Source organism: Hemitrygon akajei, chromosome 3 (genome assembly GCF_048418815.1).
Source record: "Hemitrygon akajei chromosome 3, sHemAka1.3, whole genome shotgun sequence".
Lineage (NCBI taxonomy): Eukaryota > Metazoa > Chordata > Chondrichthyes > Myliobatiformes > Dasyatidae > Hemitrygon > Hemitrygon akajei.
The window spans coordinates 26,458,888-26,477,503 of record NC_133126.1 but is presented as its reverse complement, the minus strand read 5'-3'; the positions used below and the strand labels follow the sequence as shown (position 1 = coordinate 26,477,503).

The window sequence follows — 18,616 nt, the reverse complement described above, 5'->3', positions numbered from 1 at the left end:
GCTTATGATATGATTTTGAATCAAAAATCACTGATGTAATTGATATTTTTAGTGGATTGATGGTTTTTAGAAAGACAAAAAATTATCCTCCTTTACAGTTTATAATGTTATTTTTGCAATTACGTGATAGAGGAAATTTTGGTTCAATATTTCCTCGAACATTATACTATTACTGGCTAACAACATTTATTAATAGTCCTGTTTCTATTTTCTCACCCTCTGTTCTTCTTCTTGTAGAACTTGCTGTACGCTGACGAAAGTGACAGCACAGAAATTAAAATCATAGACTTTGGTTTTGCACGCTTGAAACCTCCTGATAATCAGCCGCTGAAGACTCCGTGTTTCACACTGCATTATGCAGCTCCTGAACTGCTGAAGGATGATGGTTACGACGAATCTTGTGATCTGTGGAGTTTGGGTGTCATCTTGGTAAGCTGGTAGCAAGACCTGGGCTGATACAGAACATAGAGCCTAGAATACAGAAGGATACAGCACAGTACAGCTCTGCAGTCATTAATGTTACATCGACCTTTTAACCTACTCTAAGATCAATCTAATCCTTCCCTGCCACATACACCTCCATTTTCATGTTCCTATCTAAGAGTCTAGTAAACGTCCTAAATGTACCTACCTCCACCACTACCCCGGCGGCACATTCCATAGACCTACCACTGTCTGTGGGGGGGGGGGGGGGGGACTTCTAACATTACCCCCCCCCCCCATACTTTCCTCCAGTTACTTTAAAATTATGGCCTCTTGTATTGGCCACTTCTGCTCAGAGAAAAGTCTCTGTGCTGTCCACTCTATTCATGCTTCTTACCTATTGCCCAGGGAATACAGATGCTCATTTTTCATTGATTTCTATAAAAACATGATTAGAAACAATAAACTGAACATAGAGGCAGGACTGGGTGTTATTCACTTATTTGGATAGGTGGGAGAAGGCAGGAGAATGGGTTTGAAAGGGATACCAAATCCGCCATGATGGAATGACAGTGCAGAATCGATGGACCGAATGGCCTAATTCTGCTGCTATGTCTAATGGGCTTGTGTCTTTATCCCTGTTATTTCCATCTTAAAATCTATTGTGGATTTAACACTCACTCGGATTATTGTACAGCATTTATATCCTGGTAGCTTTACAGCTTGGCTGAGAAAACATATTGCTGAAACTGGAAGGAGTGGGTTAGGGACGGAATCCTGATCTGCCGGAGCTCTTCACCTTTCAGCTCTGCAGCCACCCAGTATTGAATCTAGTCTGTTCTTGCAGCCCGTCTGAGAAAACTGCATGTGGATAGTGTATCCCGGTGTTATGGCAGTTTGAGGTAATGGTAACTCATCCTTACAGAATTCACAAATCACTACTAAAGGAATTTAGATCCAGAATAAAAATTCATTTGTATGGAATTTATATGGAAAAGAAAGTGTAAAATGAATGCAGAGACTGAACTAGTTTACAAAGGGCAGCAGGAGGCCACTTGAGAGCTTTGCTTTGGAAACTAACAAGGCAAATCTTTCTGTGGATATGTATACAGTGATACTTTACGTAGCTTCATCTGTAGTTAATTAAAACAACAAAGGTTTTTTCTTCTGCAATTAGAATTCTCTTATTTGTAGAAGTTGCAAAAAATGTGGTATTGCTGTTGAGAGAAAAGCTTCCTGTAGGAATATATCCCCACTTATAATCACAAGACCATATGACACAAGAGCAGAATTAGGCCATTTTGGCCCATCAAGTCTGCTCTGCCCTTCTGTCATGGCTCATTTATTATCCCTCTCAACTGCATTCTCCTGCCTTCAGCCCCTAACTTTTGACACCCTTACTAACCAAAAATCTATCAACCTCCTCTTAAAAAAATACGCAGTGACTTGGGCTCCACAACCAATCTGGCAATCAATTCCACAGATTCACCACCCTCTTGCTATGAAATTAGATTAAATGGGGGGAGGGGTTTGCAGCACAGAAGATTACAATACAGACTTTTTTTGGGAATGGAACTCCCTGTCACTTAGGGGTACACTGCACTATGATCCAAAGGCATGAGATCAAACCCCACTATGACATCTGGGAAACTAAATGTGGCTACTTGAAATAAATATGGCTGGATAAATAAAGCTTTGGTGGCACAGTAACACTGTAGTTAATGTAATAGTTCCAGCTCTCTTTGTGGAGCTTGCATGTTGTCCATGTGACTACATGTGATATGTGTCTGAATGGTCCAGTTTCCTGCCACATCCGATGGTGTGTGGGCCTGTAGGCTCATTAGCCACTGTAGCATTGTAGGTGGTAGGTAGCGGGAGGTTTATGGACATGTGGGGAGATTAAAATAATGGAATTAGTATAGGATTGAAGTTCCTTGGAGTGAACAACACAAATATCCTATCCTGCTCCAACCAGTTAGATGCCACAGAAAGTTCATTGGTGCCTCTGCTTTCTCAGGAGACTAAATAAATTTGGCATGTTCCCGTTGAACCTCACTAATTTTTATTGATGTACCATAGAAAGCATCCTATCTGGATGCATCACAGCTTGGTATGGCAACTGCTGTTTCTGTGATTGCAAGAAACTACAGAGAGCTATAGACATAGCTCAGAACATCATGGCAACCAGCCTCACCTCCATAGTCTCTCTCTGCATTTCTCACTACCTCAGTAAAGCAGCCAAGATAACTAAAGACCCACCCACCCCATACATTCCCTCATTTCTCCCTCCCATCAGACAGAAGACACAAAAGCCTGCAAGCATGTACAACTAGGCACAAGGATAACTTCTATCCCCCTATTATATGATTATTGGTCAATGAATCCATAAACACTACCTCACTTTTTGACCATATTTATCTTAATTTTTATATGTATACTTACTGTAATTTATAGTTTTTATTATGTATTGCTGCCGCAAAACAATTTTCATGACATATGCCAGTGATACTTAAACTTGATTTTGATTCCCTTACTATGATAAGATGGACTCCTGGCCTCACAATATACCTTGTTGTAAAACTTGCACTTTATTGTCTACCTTCATTTATTTGTAGACAAGCCAGTTGCTTAAACTTCCCATACTTAGAGAAACCTATTGAATTGCTTACAAATATTGTCATGGATCTAAACCTATTCAGCCCAGTGAAAATAATCCTCCTGCCTCCACAGTGGAGTACTGTGCTCAGTTCTGGTTGCCTCACTATAGGAAGGATGTGGAAACCGTAGAAAGGGTGCAGAGGAGATTTACAAAGTTGTTGCCTGGATTAGGGAGCATGGCTTATGAGAATAGGTTGAGTGAACTCGGCCTTTTCTCCTTGGAGCGATGGAGAATGAGAGGTGACTTGATAGAGGTGTACAAGATAATGAGAGGCATTGAGGTAGGTAGTCAGAGCCTTATCCCCAGGGCTGAAATGGCTAGCACGAGAGGGCACAGTTTTACAAAAATAGAGGGCTGTGGGTAAATCCTAGGCAGTTCTAAGGTAGGGACATGTTCGGCACAGCTTGGTGGGCCAAAGGGCCTGTATTGTGCTGTATGTTTTCTATGTCTTCTATTTTATATGCCTTTTACGATTTAAACTTGAGTTTTCACTTTTGCCTGTTGCTTCCTCTGACAGTACACCATGTTATCAGGCAAAGTTCCCTTCCAGTGTGAAGAACAGACACTGACTTCCACAAGTGCAGAAGAAATCATGAAAAAGATAAAGCAAGGGGACTTCTCATTCGAAGGGGAAGCCTGGAGAAGCGTCTCGCAAGAGGCCAAGGAGCTCATACAAGGTGAGATTGGCTAGTTACCAGTTTTCCCCTCCTGACCATTTGCATCATCCTCCTCCCTCTTCTTTACTCCCTACCTGCTTTTAGAGGTAGGTTCCTCTCACAAAACAGAGAATGTTGGGAATACTCAACAGGCTAGGCAGCATTTGTAAAGAGAGAAAATAGAACAATACAGCACAGGAACAGGCCTTTTGACCCAACCTGTCAGTGCTGACCATGATGCTAATCTCATCTCCCTGTAAATGGTCTTCTCTGCCTGTCTAAATACCTCTTGAATGATTCCACCACTTGCCCTGGCAGTGTGTTCCAGGCACCTACCTCTCTTTCTGTGCAAAAGGAAAACTTGCATCATACATCTGCTTTAAGCTTTCCCCTCTCACCTAGAACCTAAGCCCACTAGTATTTGTCATTTCCACCCTGGATAAATAAACTGACCCCCTCTACCCTGCCAACACCTCTCATAATTTTTCATAAGTCGAGTTAACAGATCAAGACTGGTTTTGCTTTTGTAAAAGGTTGGCAAAATGTATGCTGAAGGCTATGTACTGTGTACTATACTATGTTCTATGAGCAGAAGTTTGCTTCTGTGTTAGATTCTAATACTGTATTGCATTGAACATAAAATTGCTGATGTTAAATTGAGCAGCTCCTGATGATTCATTCAAAAGGTATTGTGACAATGATAACATAAGGTTAGTGGGTCAGAGAGTGAAGTAGCTGGTCCTCATTTGTCAGTGTCCAATTACATTACTGCTTTTTACTGTCCAGTTCCATTTCCCTCAGTCCTTCAGTCACTGCTGACACTGAGTTCTACTTGCTACTTTCTGGATAAAGTCAGCAGATCCCGTGCCCTGTCCCAGAACTGTAAATGCGAAGTGGATTAAATGCGCCTGCCCTTCTTAGATGAAGCATTCTTTCTAGAAGAGAGCAGTGAAGAAAGAACACATACTTTAAAAATAAATATGCTTTTGGGTCTGTAAATGCCGAATGCTTAAAAAATACTTGTAAACCTGACTGAGCAAGGTTGAATTACATAGACATCAAAATAAATTTATTATCAAATTATGTATCTCTCAGCATATGTTAACTTAAGACATTGCCTTGCAGGTGTTTACAGGAAAATAAAGCAATACAATAACATTTATGAAAACTATGCTTAAGCAGTATAAACAGCATGAACACTACAGGCCATTTGGTCCACAATGTTGTACTGACCTAATGTACATTGAATTGTGTATCTAACTTTGTACAATCTGCTTATATTTTTACTGTGAGCCCTATCTGAAGGAATAAAATAATTTGTGCTATTTTGTACCAAACAAAATTTTCTAGTAGTAAAGGGAAGAGGCAAGACTGCGCAAGCGCGTGACGTCAGCCAGTAGAGCAGGAAAAGTTTAAAAAGGCAAGGAATCTTCAGCAGTTTTAGATTCAAAGCAAGAAGGCTGTGAGTGGAACGGCAAAGGATTTCTGGAGCGAAGGCATTTTACTACTCGGGGTAAAGAGAGGCAAGACTGTGCAGGCACATGATGTCAGCCAGTAGAGCGGGAAAAGTTTAAAAAGAAGACCGCCGTATCCAGCAGGCAGCAGAGTGAGAGGGCAGCAGAGTGGTAGGGCTTTGGCTCAGCGGGATTAGGTGGTAACGGGACAAGCCAAGGTAGGTTTACCTGTTTTAATTGCGGACAGGAAATATGTGTGGGAGGCCGGTGTTCTGTGTTCGGTGTCAGATGTGAGAGGTCCTGGAGTCTCCCAGCTTCCCGGACAGCCATATCTGCACCCGGTGTGTTGAGCTACAGCACCTAAGGGACTGTGTTAGGGAACTGGAGTTGCAGCTTGATGATCTTGGTCTAATCAGGGAGAGCGAGGAGGTGATAGAAAGGAGTTATAGGCAGGTTGTTACACTGGGGCCGCAGGAGACAGACAAGTGGGTAACACTCAGGAGAAGGAAGGGGAAGAGCCAGGTACTAGTGAGTACCCCTGTGGCTGTACCCCTGAACAATAGGTACTCCTGTTTGAGTACTGCTGGGAGGACAGCCTACCTGTGGGAAGCAACTGTGGCCATGGCTGTGGCACAGGTTCCGGTCCTGTGGCTCAGAAGGGTAGGGAAAGGAAGAGAAAGGCAGTAGTGATAGGGGATTCTATAGTTAGAGGGTCAGGCAGGCGATTCTGTGGACACAGGAAAGAAACTCGGATGGTAGTTTGCCTCCCAGGTGCCAGGGTCCAGGATGTTTCAGATCGCGTCCAAGATATCCTGCAGTGGGAGGGAGAACAGCCAGAGGTTGTGGTATATATTGGTACCAATGACATAGATAGGAAAAGGGAAGAGATCCTGAAAACAGACTACAGGGAGTTAGGAAGGAAGTTGAGAAGCAGGACTGCAAAGGTAGTAATCTTGGGATTACTGCCTGTGCCATGTGACAGTGAGTATAGGAATAGAATGAGGTAGAGGATAAATGTGTGGCTGAGAGATTAGAGCAGGGGGCAAGGATTCAGATTTCTGAATCATTGGGACCTCTTTTGGGGCAGATGTGATCTGTTCAAAAAGGACAGGTTGCAATTGAATCCCAGGGGGACCGATATCTTGGCAGGGAGGTTTGCTAAGGCTACTGGGGAGAGTTTAAACTAGAATTGTTGGGGGATGGGAACTGAACTGAAGAGACTGGGGAAGAGGTGGTTGGCTCACAAATAGAGAAAGCTTGGAGACAGTGTGTGAGGAAGGATAGGCAGATGATAGAGAAGGGATGTGCTCAGACTGATGGTTTGAGATGTGTCTATTTTAATGCAAGGAGTATTATGAACAAAGCGGATGAGTTTAGAGCATGGATCAGTCATTGGAGCTATGATGTTGTGGCCATTACGGAGACTTGGATTGCTCAGGGGCAGGAATGGTTTCTTAGAATGCCAGGCTTTAGATGTTTCAGAAAGGACAGGGAGGGAGACAAAAGTGGTGGGGGCGTGGCACTGTTGATCAGAGATACTGTCATGGCTGCAGTAAAGATGGACGTCATGGAGGGATTGTCGACGGAGTCTCTGTGGGTGGAGGTTAGGAACAGGAAGGGGTCAATAACTCTACTAGGTGGTTTTTATAGGCAGCCCTATAGTAACAGGGATATCGAGGAGCAGATAGGAAAACGGATCCTGGAAAGGTGTAATAATAACAATTGTCGTGGTGGAAGATTTTAATTTCCCAAATACCGATTGGCATCTCCCTAGAGCAAGGGGTTTAGATGGGGTGGAGTTAGTTAGGTGTGTTCAGGAAGGTTTCTTGACACAATACGTAGATAAACCTACAAGAGGAGAGACTGTACTTGATTTGGTATTGGGAAACGAACCTGGTCAGGTGTCAGTTCTCTCAGTGGGAGAGCATTTTGAAGATAGTGATCATAATTCTATCTCCTTTACAATAGCATTGGAGAGAGATAGGAACAGACAAGTTAGAAAAGCGTTTAATTGGAATAAGGAGAATTATGGAGCTATCAGGCAGGAACTTGGAAGCTTAAGTTGGGAACAGATGTTCCCAGGGAAAGGTATGGAAGAAATGTGGCAAATGTTCAGGGGATATTTGTGTGGAGTTCTGCATAGGTATGTTCCAATGAGACAGGGAGGTTATGGTAGGGTACAGGAACCATAGTGTACAAAGGCTGTAGTAAATCTAGTCAAGAAGAAAAGAAAAGCTTATGAAAGGTTCAGAGAGCTAGGTAATGTTAGAGATCTAGCAGATTATAAGGCTAACAGGAAGGAGCTTAAGAAGGAGATTAGGAGAGCCAGAAGGGGCCATGAGAAGACCTTGGTGGGGAGGATTAAGGAAAATCCCAAGGCATTCTACAAGTATGTGAAGAGCAAGAGGATGAAGCGTGAAAGAATAGGACCTATCAAGTGTGACAGTGGGAAAGTGTGTAAGGAACCGGAGGAAATAGCAGGGGTACTTAATGAATACTTCAGTATTCACTATGGAAAAGGATCTTGATGATTGTAATGATGACTTGCAGCAGACTGAAAAGCTTGAGCATGTAGATATTAAGAAAGAGGAGGTGCTGGAGCTTTTGGAAAGCTTTTCCAAAAAGTTTTGGAAAGTTGGATAGGTCGCCGAGACCGGATGAGATGTACCCCAGGCTATTGTGGGAGGCAAGAGAGGAGATTGCTGAACCTCTGGCGCTGATCTTTGCATTATCATCGGGGATGGGAGAGGTTCCAGAGGATTGAAGGGTTGAGGATATTGTTCCCTTATTCAAGAAAGGGAGTAGAGATAGCCCAGCAAATTAGATAGATAGATAGATACTTTATTCATCCCCATGGGGAAATTCAACTTTTTTCCAATGTCCCATACACTTGTTGTAGCAAAACTAATTACATACAATACTTAACTCAGTAAAAAATATGATATGCATCTAAATCACTATCTCAAAAAGCATTAATAATAGCTTTTAAAAAGTTCTTAAGTCCTGGCGGTAGAATTGTAAAGCCTAATGGCATTGGGGAGTATTGACCTCTTCATCCTGTCTGAGGAGCATTGCATCGATAGTAACCTGTTGCTGAAACTGCTTCTCTGTCTCTGGATGGTGGTTGGTAAGTTGATGGAGAAGATTCTGAGAGGCAGGATTTATGAACATTTGGAGAGGTATAATATGATTAGGATTAGTCAAGGGCAGGTCGTGCCTTACGAGCGTGATTGAATTTTTTAAGGATGTGACTAAACACATTGATGAAGGAAGAGCAGTAGATGTAGTGTATATGGATTTCTGCAAGGCATTTGATAAGGTACCCCATGCAAGGCTTATTAAGAAAGTAAGGAGGCATGGGATCCAAGGGGACGTTGCTTTGTGGATCCTGAACTGGCTTGCCCACAGAAGGCAAAGAGTGGTTGTAGATGGGTCATATTCTGCATGGAGGTCGGTGACCAGTGGTGTGCCTCTGGGATCTGTTCTGGGACCCCTTCTCTGTGATTTTTATAAGTGACCTGGATGAGGAAATGGAGGGATGGGTTAGTAAGTTTGCTGATGACACAAAGGTTAGGGGTGTTGTGGATAGTGTGGAGGGCTGTCAGAGGTTACAGCGGGACATTGATAGGAAGCAAAACTGAGCTGAGAAGTGGCAGATGGAGTTCAACCCAGTTAAGTGTGAGGTGGTTTATTTTGGTAGGTCAAATATGATGGCAGAGTATAGTATTAATGGTAAGACACTTGGCATTGTGGAGGATCAGAGGGATCTTGGGGTCCGAGTCCATAGGACACTCAAAGCAACTGTGCAGGTTTACTCTGTGGTTAAGAAGGTATATGGTGTACTGACCTTCAGCAATCGTGGGATTGAGTTTAGGAGCCAAGAGGTAATGTTGTAGTTATATAGGACCTTGGTCAGACCCCACTTGGAGTACTGTGCTCAGTTCTGGTCGCCTCACTACAGAAAGGATGTGGAAACCATAGAAAGGGTGCGGAGGAGATTTACAAGGATGTTGCCTGGATTGGGGAGCATGCCTCAGGTTGAGTGAACTTGCCCTTTTCTCCTTGGAGCAACGGAGGATGGGAGGTGCTTGATAGAGGTGTATAGGATGTTGAGAAGCATTGATCATGTGGATAGTCAGAGGCTTTTTCCCAGGGCTGAAATTGTTGCCACAAGAGGGCACAGGTTTAAAGTGCTTGGGAGTAGGTACAGAGGAGATGTCAGGGGTACTTTTTTTACGCAGAGAGTGGTGAATGTGTGGAATGGACTGCTGGTAACGGTGGTGGAGGCGGATATGATGGGGTCTTTTAAGAGATGTTTAGATAGGTACATGTTTGGCACAACTTTGTGAGCCGAAGGGCCTGTATTGTGCTGTAGGTTTTCTATGTTTCTATCACACGGGCAGAGAGGGATGTCAGTGATGAATGTGCCTTTTTGGGGCACCGCTTCGTGAAGGTGTTCTCAGTGGAGAGGAAGGTTGTGCCTTTGATGGAACTGGCTGTGCAACCTCTTGTGATCCTGGGCATTGGAGTCTCCATAGCAGGCTGTGATGCAACCAGTCAGAGTGCTCTCCAGCATTCATTAGAAATTTGCAAGTCTTTGGTGACATGCAAAACTTCCTCAATCTCTTAATAAAGTATAGCTGCTGGTATGCGCCTTCATGATTGTGTCAATGTGTTGGGCCCAGGAAAATTCCTCTGAGATGTTGATGCACAGTAACTTGAAGCTACAGGATATTGCCAGGATTTCAGGGACTGAGATGTTGAGAGGCTGAGCAGGTTGGGACTTCCTAGGTATGAATATCACCTATAGCCTGTCCTGGTCAAGGCCAAGAGAGCTCACCAATGCCTCTACTTCCTCAGGAGGGAAAAGAAATTCAACATGTCTCCGTTCACTCTTAAACAGTTTTTATTTATGCATCATAGAAAGCATATTGTTTGAATGCATAACGCCTTGTATGGCAACTGCTCTGCCTGTGACCACAAGAAACTGCAGAGAGTTGTGGACATACTTCAACATATCACAGGACCTACAAGCCTCCCATCCATGGACTCTGTCTATACTTCTAAGTAGCCAACATAATGAAACACCCCAGCCACCCCAAACATTTTCTCTTCTCCCTTCTTCCATCAGGTAGATGTAATTGTCGAAAAGCACAAACCACTAGACTCAAGGACAGCTTCTACCCCACTGTTGAATAGACCTTTTGGCCGTAGTCTGCCTCACTATGATCTTGCACTTTGTTTACCTGCACTGCAGTCTTTTGGTAGCTTTTACACAATGCACTGTGTATAAACTGTATGCAAGACAAGCTTTTCATTGCATCTTGGTATGTGCAGCAATAATAAGACCATAAGATATAGGAGCAGAAGTAGGCCATTTGGCCCATCAAGTCTGCTCTGCTATTCAGTCATTGTCTGATCCAATTCTTCCATTCATCCCCACTCCCCTGCTTTCTCCCCATACCCTTTGATGCTCTGGCTAACAAAAAACCTATCTATCTCTGTCTTAAATGCACCCAATGACTTGGCCTCCACAGCCGCTCGTGGCAACAAATTCCACAGATTTACCACCCTCTGACTAAAGTAATTTCTCCTCATCTCAGTTCTAAATGGATGTCCTTCAATCCTGAAGTTGTGCCCTCTTGTCCTAGACTCCCCTACACTTGGAGTACTGTGTCCATTTCTGGTCGCCTCACTATAGGAAGGATGTGGAAGCATTGGAAAGGGTACAGAGGAGATTTACCAGGATGCTGCCTGGTTTAGAGAGTATGCACTATGATCAGAGATTAAGGGAGCTAGAGCTTTACTCTTTGGAGAGAAGGAGGATAAGAGGAAACATGATAGGGGTATACAAGATATTAAGGGGAATAGATAGAGTGGACAGCCAGCACCTCTTCTCCAGGGCACCATTGCTCAATACAAGAGGGCATGGCTTTAAGGTGAGGGGTGGGAAGTTCAAGGGGGATATTAGAGGAAGGTTTTTTACTCAGAGAGTAGTTGGTGCTTGGAATGCACTGCCTGAGTTGGTGGTGGAGACAGATACAGTAGTGAAATTTAAGAGACTACTAGACAGGTATATGGAGGAATTTAAGGTGGGGGGTTATATGGGAGGCAGGGTTTAAGGGTCGGCACAACATTGTGGGCTGAAGGGCCTGTACTGTGCTGTACTATTCTATGTTCTATGGGAAATAACTTTGCCATATCTAATCTGTTCAGGCCTTTTAACATTCGGAATGTTTCTATGAGATACCCCTTCATTCTGCTGAACTCCAGGGGATACAGCTCAAGAGCTTCCAGACATTCCTTATATGGTAACCCTTTCATTCCTGGAATCATTCTTGTGAATCTTCTCTGAACCCTCTCCGGTGTCACTATATTCTTTCTATAATAAGGAGCCCAAAACTGCACACAATACCCCAACTGTGGTGTTATGAGTGCCTTATAGAGCCTCAACATCACATACAGTGCTGGATTTCAGTGCTTCAAAAGGAATAGAGAGGGGGGGGAAAGGGGAAGAGGTGTGGCATTACTGGTCAGGGATACTATTACAGCTGCAGAAAGGGTGGGTAATGTAGCAGGATCCTCTTTTGTGTCAGTATGGGTGGAAGTCAGGAACAGGAAGAGAGCAGTTACTCTACTGGGGGTATTCTATAGGCCCCCTGGTAGCAGCAGAGATACCGAGGAGCAGATTAGGAGACAGATTTTGGAAAGGTGCAAAAATAACAGGGTTGTTATCATGGGCGACTTTAACTTCCCTAATATTGATTGGCACTTGATTAGTTCCAAGGGTTTAGATGGGGCAGAATTTATTAAGTGTGTCCAGGATGGATTCCTGTCACAGTATGTTGACAGGCCGACTAGGGGGAATGCCATACTAGATCTAGTATTAGGTAATGAACTGGGTCAGGTCACAGATCTGTCAGTGGGTGAGCATCTGGGGGACAGTGATCACCACTCCCTGACCTTTAGCATTATCATGGAAAAGGATAGAATCAGAGAGGACAGGAAAATTTTTAATTGGGGAAGGGCAAATTATGAGGCTATAAGGCTAGAACTTGCGAGTGTGAATTGGGATGATGTTTTTGCAGGGAAATGTACTATGGACATGTGGTCGATGTTTAGGGATATCTTGCAGGATGTTAGGGATAAATTTGTCCCGGTGAGGAAGATAAAGAATGGTAGGGTGAAGGAACCATGGGTGACAAGTGAAATGGAAAATCTAGTCAGGTGGAAGAAGGCAGCATATATGAGGTTTAGGAAGCAAGGATCAGATGGGTCTATTGAGGAATATAGGGTAGCAAGAAAGGAGCCTAAGAAGGGGCTGAGAAGAGCAAAAATGGGTCATGAGAAGGCCTTGGTGAGTAGGGTAAAGGAAAACCCCAAGGCCTTCTTCAATTATGTGAAGAACAAAAGGATGACAGGAGTAAAGGTAGGATGATTAGAGATAAAAGTGGGAAGATGTGCCTGGAGGCTGTGGAAGTGAGTGAGGTCCTCAATGAATACTTCTCTTCAGTATTCACCAATGAGAGGGAACTTGATGATGGTGAGGACAATATGAGTGAGGTTGATGTTCTGGAGCATGTTGATATTAAGGGAGAGGAGGTTTTGGAGTTGTTAAAATACATTAGGATGGATAAGTCCCCGGGGCCTGACAGAATATTCCCCAGGCTGCTCCACGAGGCAAGGGAAGAGATTGCTGAGCCTCTGGCTAGGATCTTTATGTCCTCGTTGTCCACAGGAATGGTACCGGAGGATTGGAGGGAGGCGAATGTTGTCCCCTTGTTCAAAAAAGGTAGTAGGAATAGTCTTGGTAATTATAGACCAGTGAGCCTTACGTCTGTGGTGGGAAAGCTGTTGGAAAAGATTCTTAGAGATAGGATCTATGGGCATTTAGAGAATCATGGTATGATCAGGGACAGTCAGCATGGCTTTGTGAAGGGCAGATCATGCCTAACAAGCCTGATAGAGTTCTTTGAGGAGGTGACCAGGCATATAGATGAGGGTAGTGCAGTGGATGTGATCTACATGGATTTTAGTAAGGCATTTGACAAGGTTCCACACAGTAGGCTTATTCAGAAAGTCAGAAAGCATGGGATCCAGGGAAGTTTGGCCAGGTGGATTCAGAATTGGCTTGCCTGCAGAAGGCAGAGGGTCGTGGTAGAGGGAGTACATTCAGACTGGAGGGTTGTGACTAGTGGTGTCCCACAAGGATCTGTTCTGGGACCTCTACTTTTCGTGATTTTTATTAACGACCTGGATGTGGGGGTAGAAGGGTGGGTTGGCAAGTTTGCAGACGACACAAAGATCGGTGGTGTTGTAGATAGTGTAGAGGATTGTAGAAGATTGCAGAGAGACATTGATAGGATGCAGAAGTGGGCTGAGAAGTGGCAGATGGAGTTCAACCCGGAGAAGTGTGAGGTAGTACACTTTGGAAGGACAAACTCCAAGGCAGAGTACAAAGTAAATGGCAGGATACTTGGTAGTGTAGAGGAGCAGAGGGATCTGGGGGTACATGTCCACGGATCCTTGAAAGTTGCCTCACATGTAGATAGGGTAGTTAAGAAAGCTTATGGGGTGTTAGCTTTCATAAGTTGAGGGATAGAGTTTAAGAAAAGCAATGTAATGATGCAGCTCTATAAAACTCTAGTTAGGCCACACTTGAAGTACTGTGTCCAGTTCTGGTTGCCTCACTGTAGGAAGGATGTGGAAGCATTGGAAAGGGTACAGAGGAGATTTACCAGGATGCTGCCTGGTTTAGAGAGTATGGATTATGATCAGATATTAAGGGAGCTAGGGCTTTACTCTCTGGAGATAAGGAGGATGAGAGGAGACATGATAGAGGTGTACAAGATATTAAGAGGAATAGACAGAGTGGACAGCCAGCGCCTCTTCCCCAGGTCAGCACTGCTCAGTACAAGAGGACATGGCTTTAAGGTAAGGGGAGGGAAGTTCAAGGGGATATTAGAGGAAGGTTTTTCACTCAGAGAGTGGTTGGTGTGTGGAATGCACTGCCTGAGTCAGTGGTGGAGGCAGACACACTAGTGAAGTTTAAGAGACTACTAGACAAGTATATGGAGGAATTTAAGGTGGGGGTTTATATGGGAGGCAGGGTTTGAGGGTCAGCACAACATTATGGGCCGAAGGGCCTGTAATGTGCTGTACTATTCTATGTTCTATCCCTGCTCTTGTATTCTATACCTCTAGAAATGAATGCCAACATTACATTCACCTTCTTCACCACTGACTCAACCTGGAGGCCAGCCTTTAGGGTATCCTGCACAAAGACTCCCAAGTTGCTTTTCATCTCTGCATTTTGAATTCTCTCCCCATCTAAATAATAGTCTGCCCTTTTATTTCTTCCACCAAAGTGCATGACCATACACTTTTTAACGTTAAATTCATTTGCCACTTCTTTGCTCATTCCCCTAAACTGTTTAAGTCTCTCTGCAAACTCTGTTTTGTCAACAATACCCACTCCACCTATATTTGTATCATTGAAAAATTTAACCACAAATCCATTAATCCCAAATCATTGACATACACCGTAAAAAGCAGTGGTTCCAACACCGACCCCTATGGAACTCCACTGGTAGCCAGCAGCCAGCTAGAATAGGATCCCTTTATTCCCACTCTCTGTTTTCTTCGATCAGGCAATGCTCCACCCATGCTAGTAACTTCCCTGTGTAATTCCATGAGCTCCCATCTTCCTAAGCAGCCTCATGTGCAGCACCATGTTAAAGGCCTTCTGAAAACCTAAGTGCACCACATCCACTGCATCTCCCTTGTCTACCCAGCTTGTAATTTTCTCTGCACATACTTCACTTCCCTGATACTCTTGAATGTCCGGTATACAGTATTGCAGATGTCTTCCACTGTGAAGACTGATGCAAAATACGCATTCTGTTCCTCTGCCGTCTCTGTGTCTCTCATTACAAAATCTCCAGCATCATTTTTTATTGGTCCTATATCTACCCTCAACTCTCTTTTACTCTTTATATAGTTAAAAAAGCTTTTAGTATCTTCTCTGAAACTAGTCGCCATCTTCCTTTCATACTTCATTTTTTCCTTAATGACCTTCTTAGTTTCCTTCTACGAGTTTTTAAAAGCTTCCCAAGCCTCTATCTTCCCACTATCTTTGGCTTCTTTGTATGCCCTCTCTTTTGCTTTTACTTTGGCTCTGACTTCACTTGTCAGCCACGATAGTATCCTTCTTCCATTCGAAAATTTCTTCTTACCTGGAATATAACTGTCTTTCATTTCCCTCATTTTTCGCAGAATCTCCAGCCATTGCTGCTCTGCTGTCCTTTCTGTTATTGTCCCTTTCTAGTCAACTTTGGCCATTTCCCCTCTCATGCCATTGTCATTTTCTTTATTTCACTGAAATACCAACACATTGGAATTTAGTTTCTCCTTCTTAAATTTCAAAGTGAACTGGATCATATTGTGATCACTGTTCTCTGAGGGTTCCTTAACCTTAAGCTCTCTTACCACCTCTGGATCATTGCACAATACCCAATCCAGCACAGCCAATCCCCCAGTGGGCTCAACAACAAGCTGTTCTAAAAAGCCATTTCTTAGACATTCTACAAATTCTCTGTCTTGAGGTCCGATACTGACCTGGTTTTCCCAATCCACCTTCATGTAAAAATCCCCAACGATTATCGTGATATTGCCCTTCTGACACGTCTTTTCTATCTCCTGCTGTAATTTGTAATCCACATCCTGGCTGCTGTTTGGAGGCCTGTGCTCTTGCCATTTCTTAACTCAACCCATAGAGAGTCTATACCTTCCGATCCTATGTCATCCCTTTCTAATGATTTAATATTAATTATTATACACAAGGCCACACCACCCCCTCTGCCTACTAATCTATCTTTCCAATACACCCATTATCCTTAGAAGTTCAGTTCTCAATGGCAGCCATCCTTTAGCCAAGTTTCAGAGATGGCCACAACATCATACTTGCCAATCTGTGGCTGAATTTCAAGATCGTCTGTTTTATTTCTAATGCTGCCTGCATTCAAATAAACACTTCCAGTCCAATATTTGTTGCTTTCTGTTTTAACTGCACCACACCTCTATTGCCCTGTAAATCATCCCACTGGCCTCATCTGCCTGTTGTTTTTATCATCTCTGTTGGACACTATCTTTGATTTATTTCTGTTTTCCCCTTCCTCAGCCCTATCACTCTGGTTCCCATCCCCCTGCCAAATTAGTTTAAACCCTCCCTAACAGCTCTGTTAAACCTGCCTGCTAGGATATTGGACCCCTTTCTCAGATGTAACCCATCCTTTTTGTTCGGGTCGTACCTCCCCCAGAAGAGGCCCCAATGATCCAGGAACCTGAAGCCCTGCCCCCTACACCACTTTTCAGCCACACATGAATTAATATGCCTGATCATTAGCACGTAGCACAGACAGTAATCCTGAGATTACTACCCTGGAGATCCTGCTTTTCAGCTTCCTATCCAACTGCCTGAATTCTCTCCTCAGGATCTCCTCCCCTTTTGTCATCTATGTCATTGGTACCAACATGTACCAAGACTTATGTCTGTTCACCCTCTCCCTTCAGAATACTCTACACATGATCCAAGACATCCCGTACCCTGGGACCTGGGAGGCAACACACCATGCGGATATCATTATCTGCCTGACAGAACCTCCTGTCTGTTCCCTTCACCATGGAATCCCCTATGACGACCGGATTCCTCATCATCATCTCTTCCTTCTGCACTACTGAACCAGACTCAGTGTCAGAGACCTGATTGTCGTGATCATCCTCTGTCAGGACACCTTGCTCAATAGCATCCAAAATGAAATAATGATTACTGAGGGGGACGGCCACAGGGGTTCTCTCTACTATCTGAGCTCTTCCCTTCCCTTCCCCGACAGCCACCCACTTATCTAACTCTTGCAGCCTCAGGGTGACTAACTCCCTGTAGTTCCTATCTATCTCCTGCTCACTCTCCCTAATAAGCTGTCGGTCATCAAGGTCATAATAAACTAATACTAATATCAATTATTTATATAGTGGAGTGTAGGGGAATGAGGAGTGATCTTACAGAGATGTATTAAATCATATGGCACATAGATGGAGCAACACACAGTGTTCTTTTCTCAAGATTGGGGAATCAACAACTAGAAGGTGATAGAGAGATTTAGTAGGAATCTGAGGGGCAACATTTCCTCCTAGAGGATGGACAGTTTATGGAGCGACTTGCCAAAGGATGTGGTTAAGGTAGGTACAGTGCTCTGGAAAAAGTCTTATGCACATATTTACATAGGCTGCCTAAGACTTTTGCATAGTACTATGTTTGTCATTTGTGGAGTAAAGAATGAGTTTGTAAATCTTTTGGGAGCAAAAGTGCCATGGGTCGGGAGAGAGGTGATGCAGGTGCAGACACCAAGCAAGGTCATTTTGTTCCAAACAGCTTGTTTGTTGATCATTACAGAATGTCTCTCTGATGCTCCCCTCGCAACCTTCCACTTTCCTCAAACATGATTTCCCTCTCCCTGCCCCCTTCCCATTCTCACTTCACAAAAAGACCAATATCAGAATCAGGGTTATCATCACTCACATATGTCATGAAATTTGTTTTTTTTTTGTGGACAGGTAAATAGAAAGTAGATGTATAGATGGATATGGACCAGTTGGGCTAAAGGGCTCATTTCTGTGATGTTTGACTTTTAAAATATCCTAAATCTCTGTATAGCCAGCATTGGGAAAGAAAAGCAGTCCAATGCCTCAAATACCATCCCTACTGCTTCTCTCACCTGTTACGTACCCGGTAACTGGGTCACTTATCAGCAAAGATAGAGAGGTCCGTTGAAGTCTGATGGTACTATTTTTTAACAGTATTTATTGATAAAAAGACACAAAATAATATCAATGCAAACATACAGATAATATACTTCATCAATACTAAATCTAAAAGCGTGGGTATAATAATAATCAATAAGAAATAGCTCTATCGTTGTCTAGGGGATAATGTATTGTCCGATGGAAATATAAAAGTCACTGTCATTCAAGCTGCAGCTCTTTGGCTGGAGAGAAAGACGGGTTAAAACTTGCCCGTTCCTTTTATGATGTCAATCCATCGAGAGTCGTTGGGAGTTGAGTTCCCCGTTGTTAGCTAAAAACCGTCTTTCCGTGGCAAAGGTCACCGATTCCGGGCAAATGGAAGCGGACGCACGTGGCCTTCCACTGGCTTTCGCTATTACGGGATCGCTAGCATTTCTTCTGGTGCGTCTGAGGGGCTGTTCCCACAGACCCTCTTTTATCCTGACTCACAGGGTCTCAGATGTCAATCGGGTTGAGATGATGATGCAATCCCTCCACCAGCCTCCCCCTCGGTTCATTGCCTGGGGCGTCGATGCATCATCCAGGATGCAATACACAAGTCCGTCTCCAAGAGACAATAGCCG

General features: G+C 43.7%; 1 protein-coding gene across 3 annotated transcripts in view; it reads left to right on the top strand.

The window, feature by feature from the left end:
- The window catches only part of LOC140724787 (ribosomal protein S6 kinase alpha-5), a 304,697-nt gene that overhangs the window by 266,035 nt on the left and 20,046 nt on the right, over nt 1-18,616 (top strand). For all 3 annotated transcript variants that reach the window (XM_073039390.1, XM_073039388.1, XM_073039389.1), the window contains 2 exons: nt 238-429; nt 3,600-3,759. In XM_073039390.1, the coding sequence (XP_072895491.1) occupies nt 238-429; nt 3,600-3,759 (352 nt within the window). The remainder of the gene's footprint in view (nt 1-237; nt 430-3,599; nt 3,760-18,616) is intronic.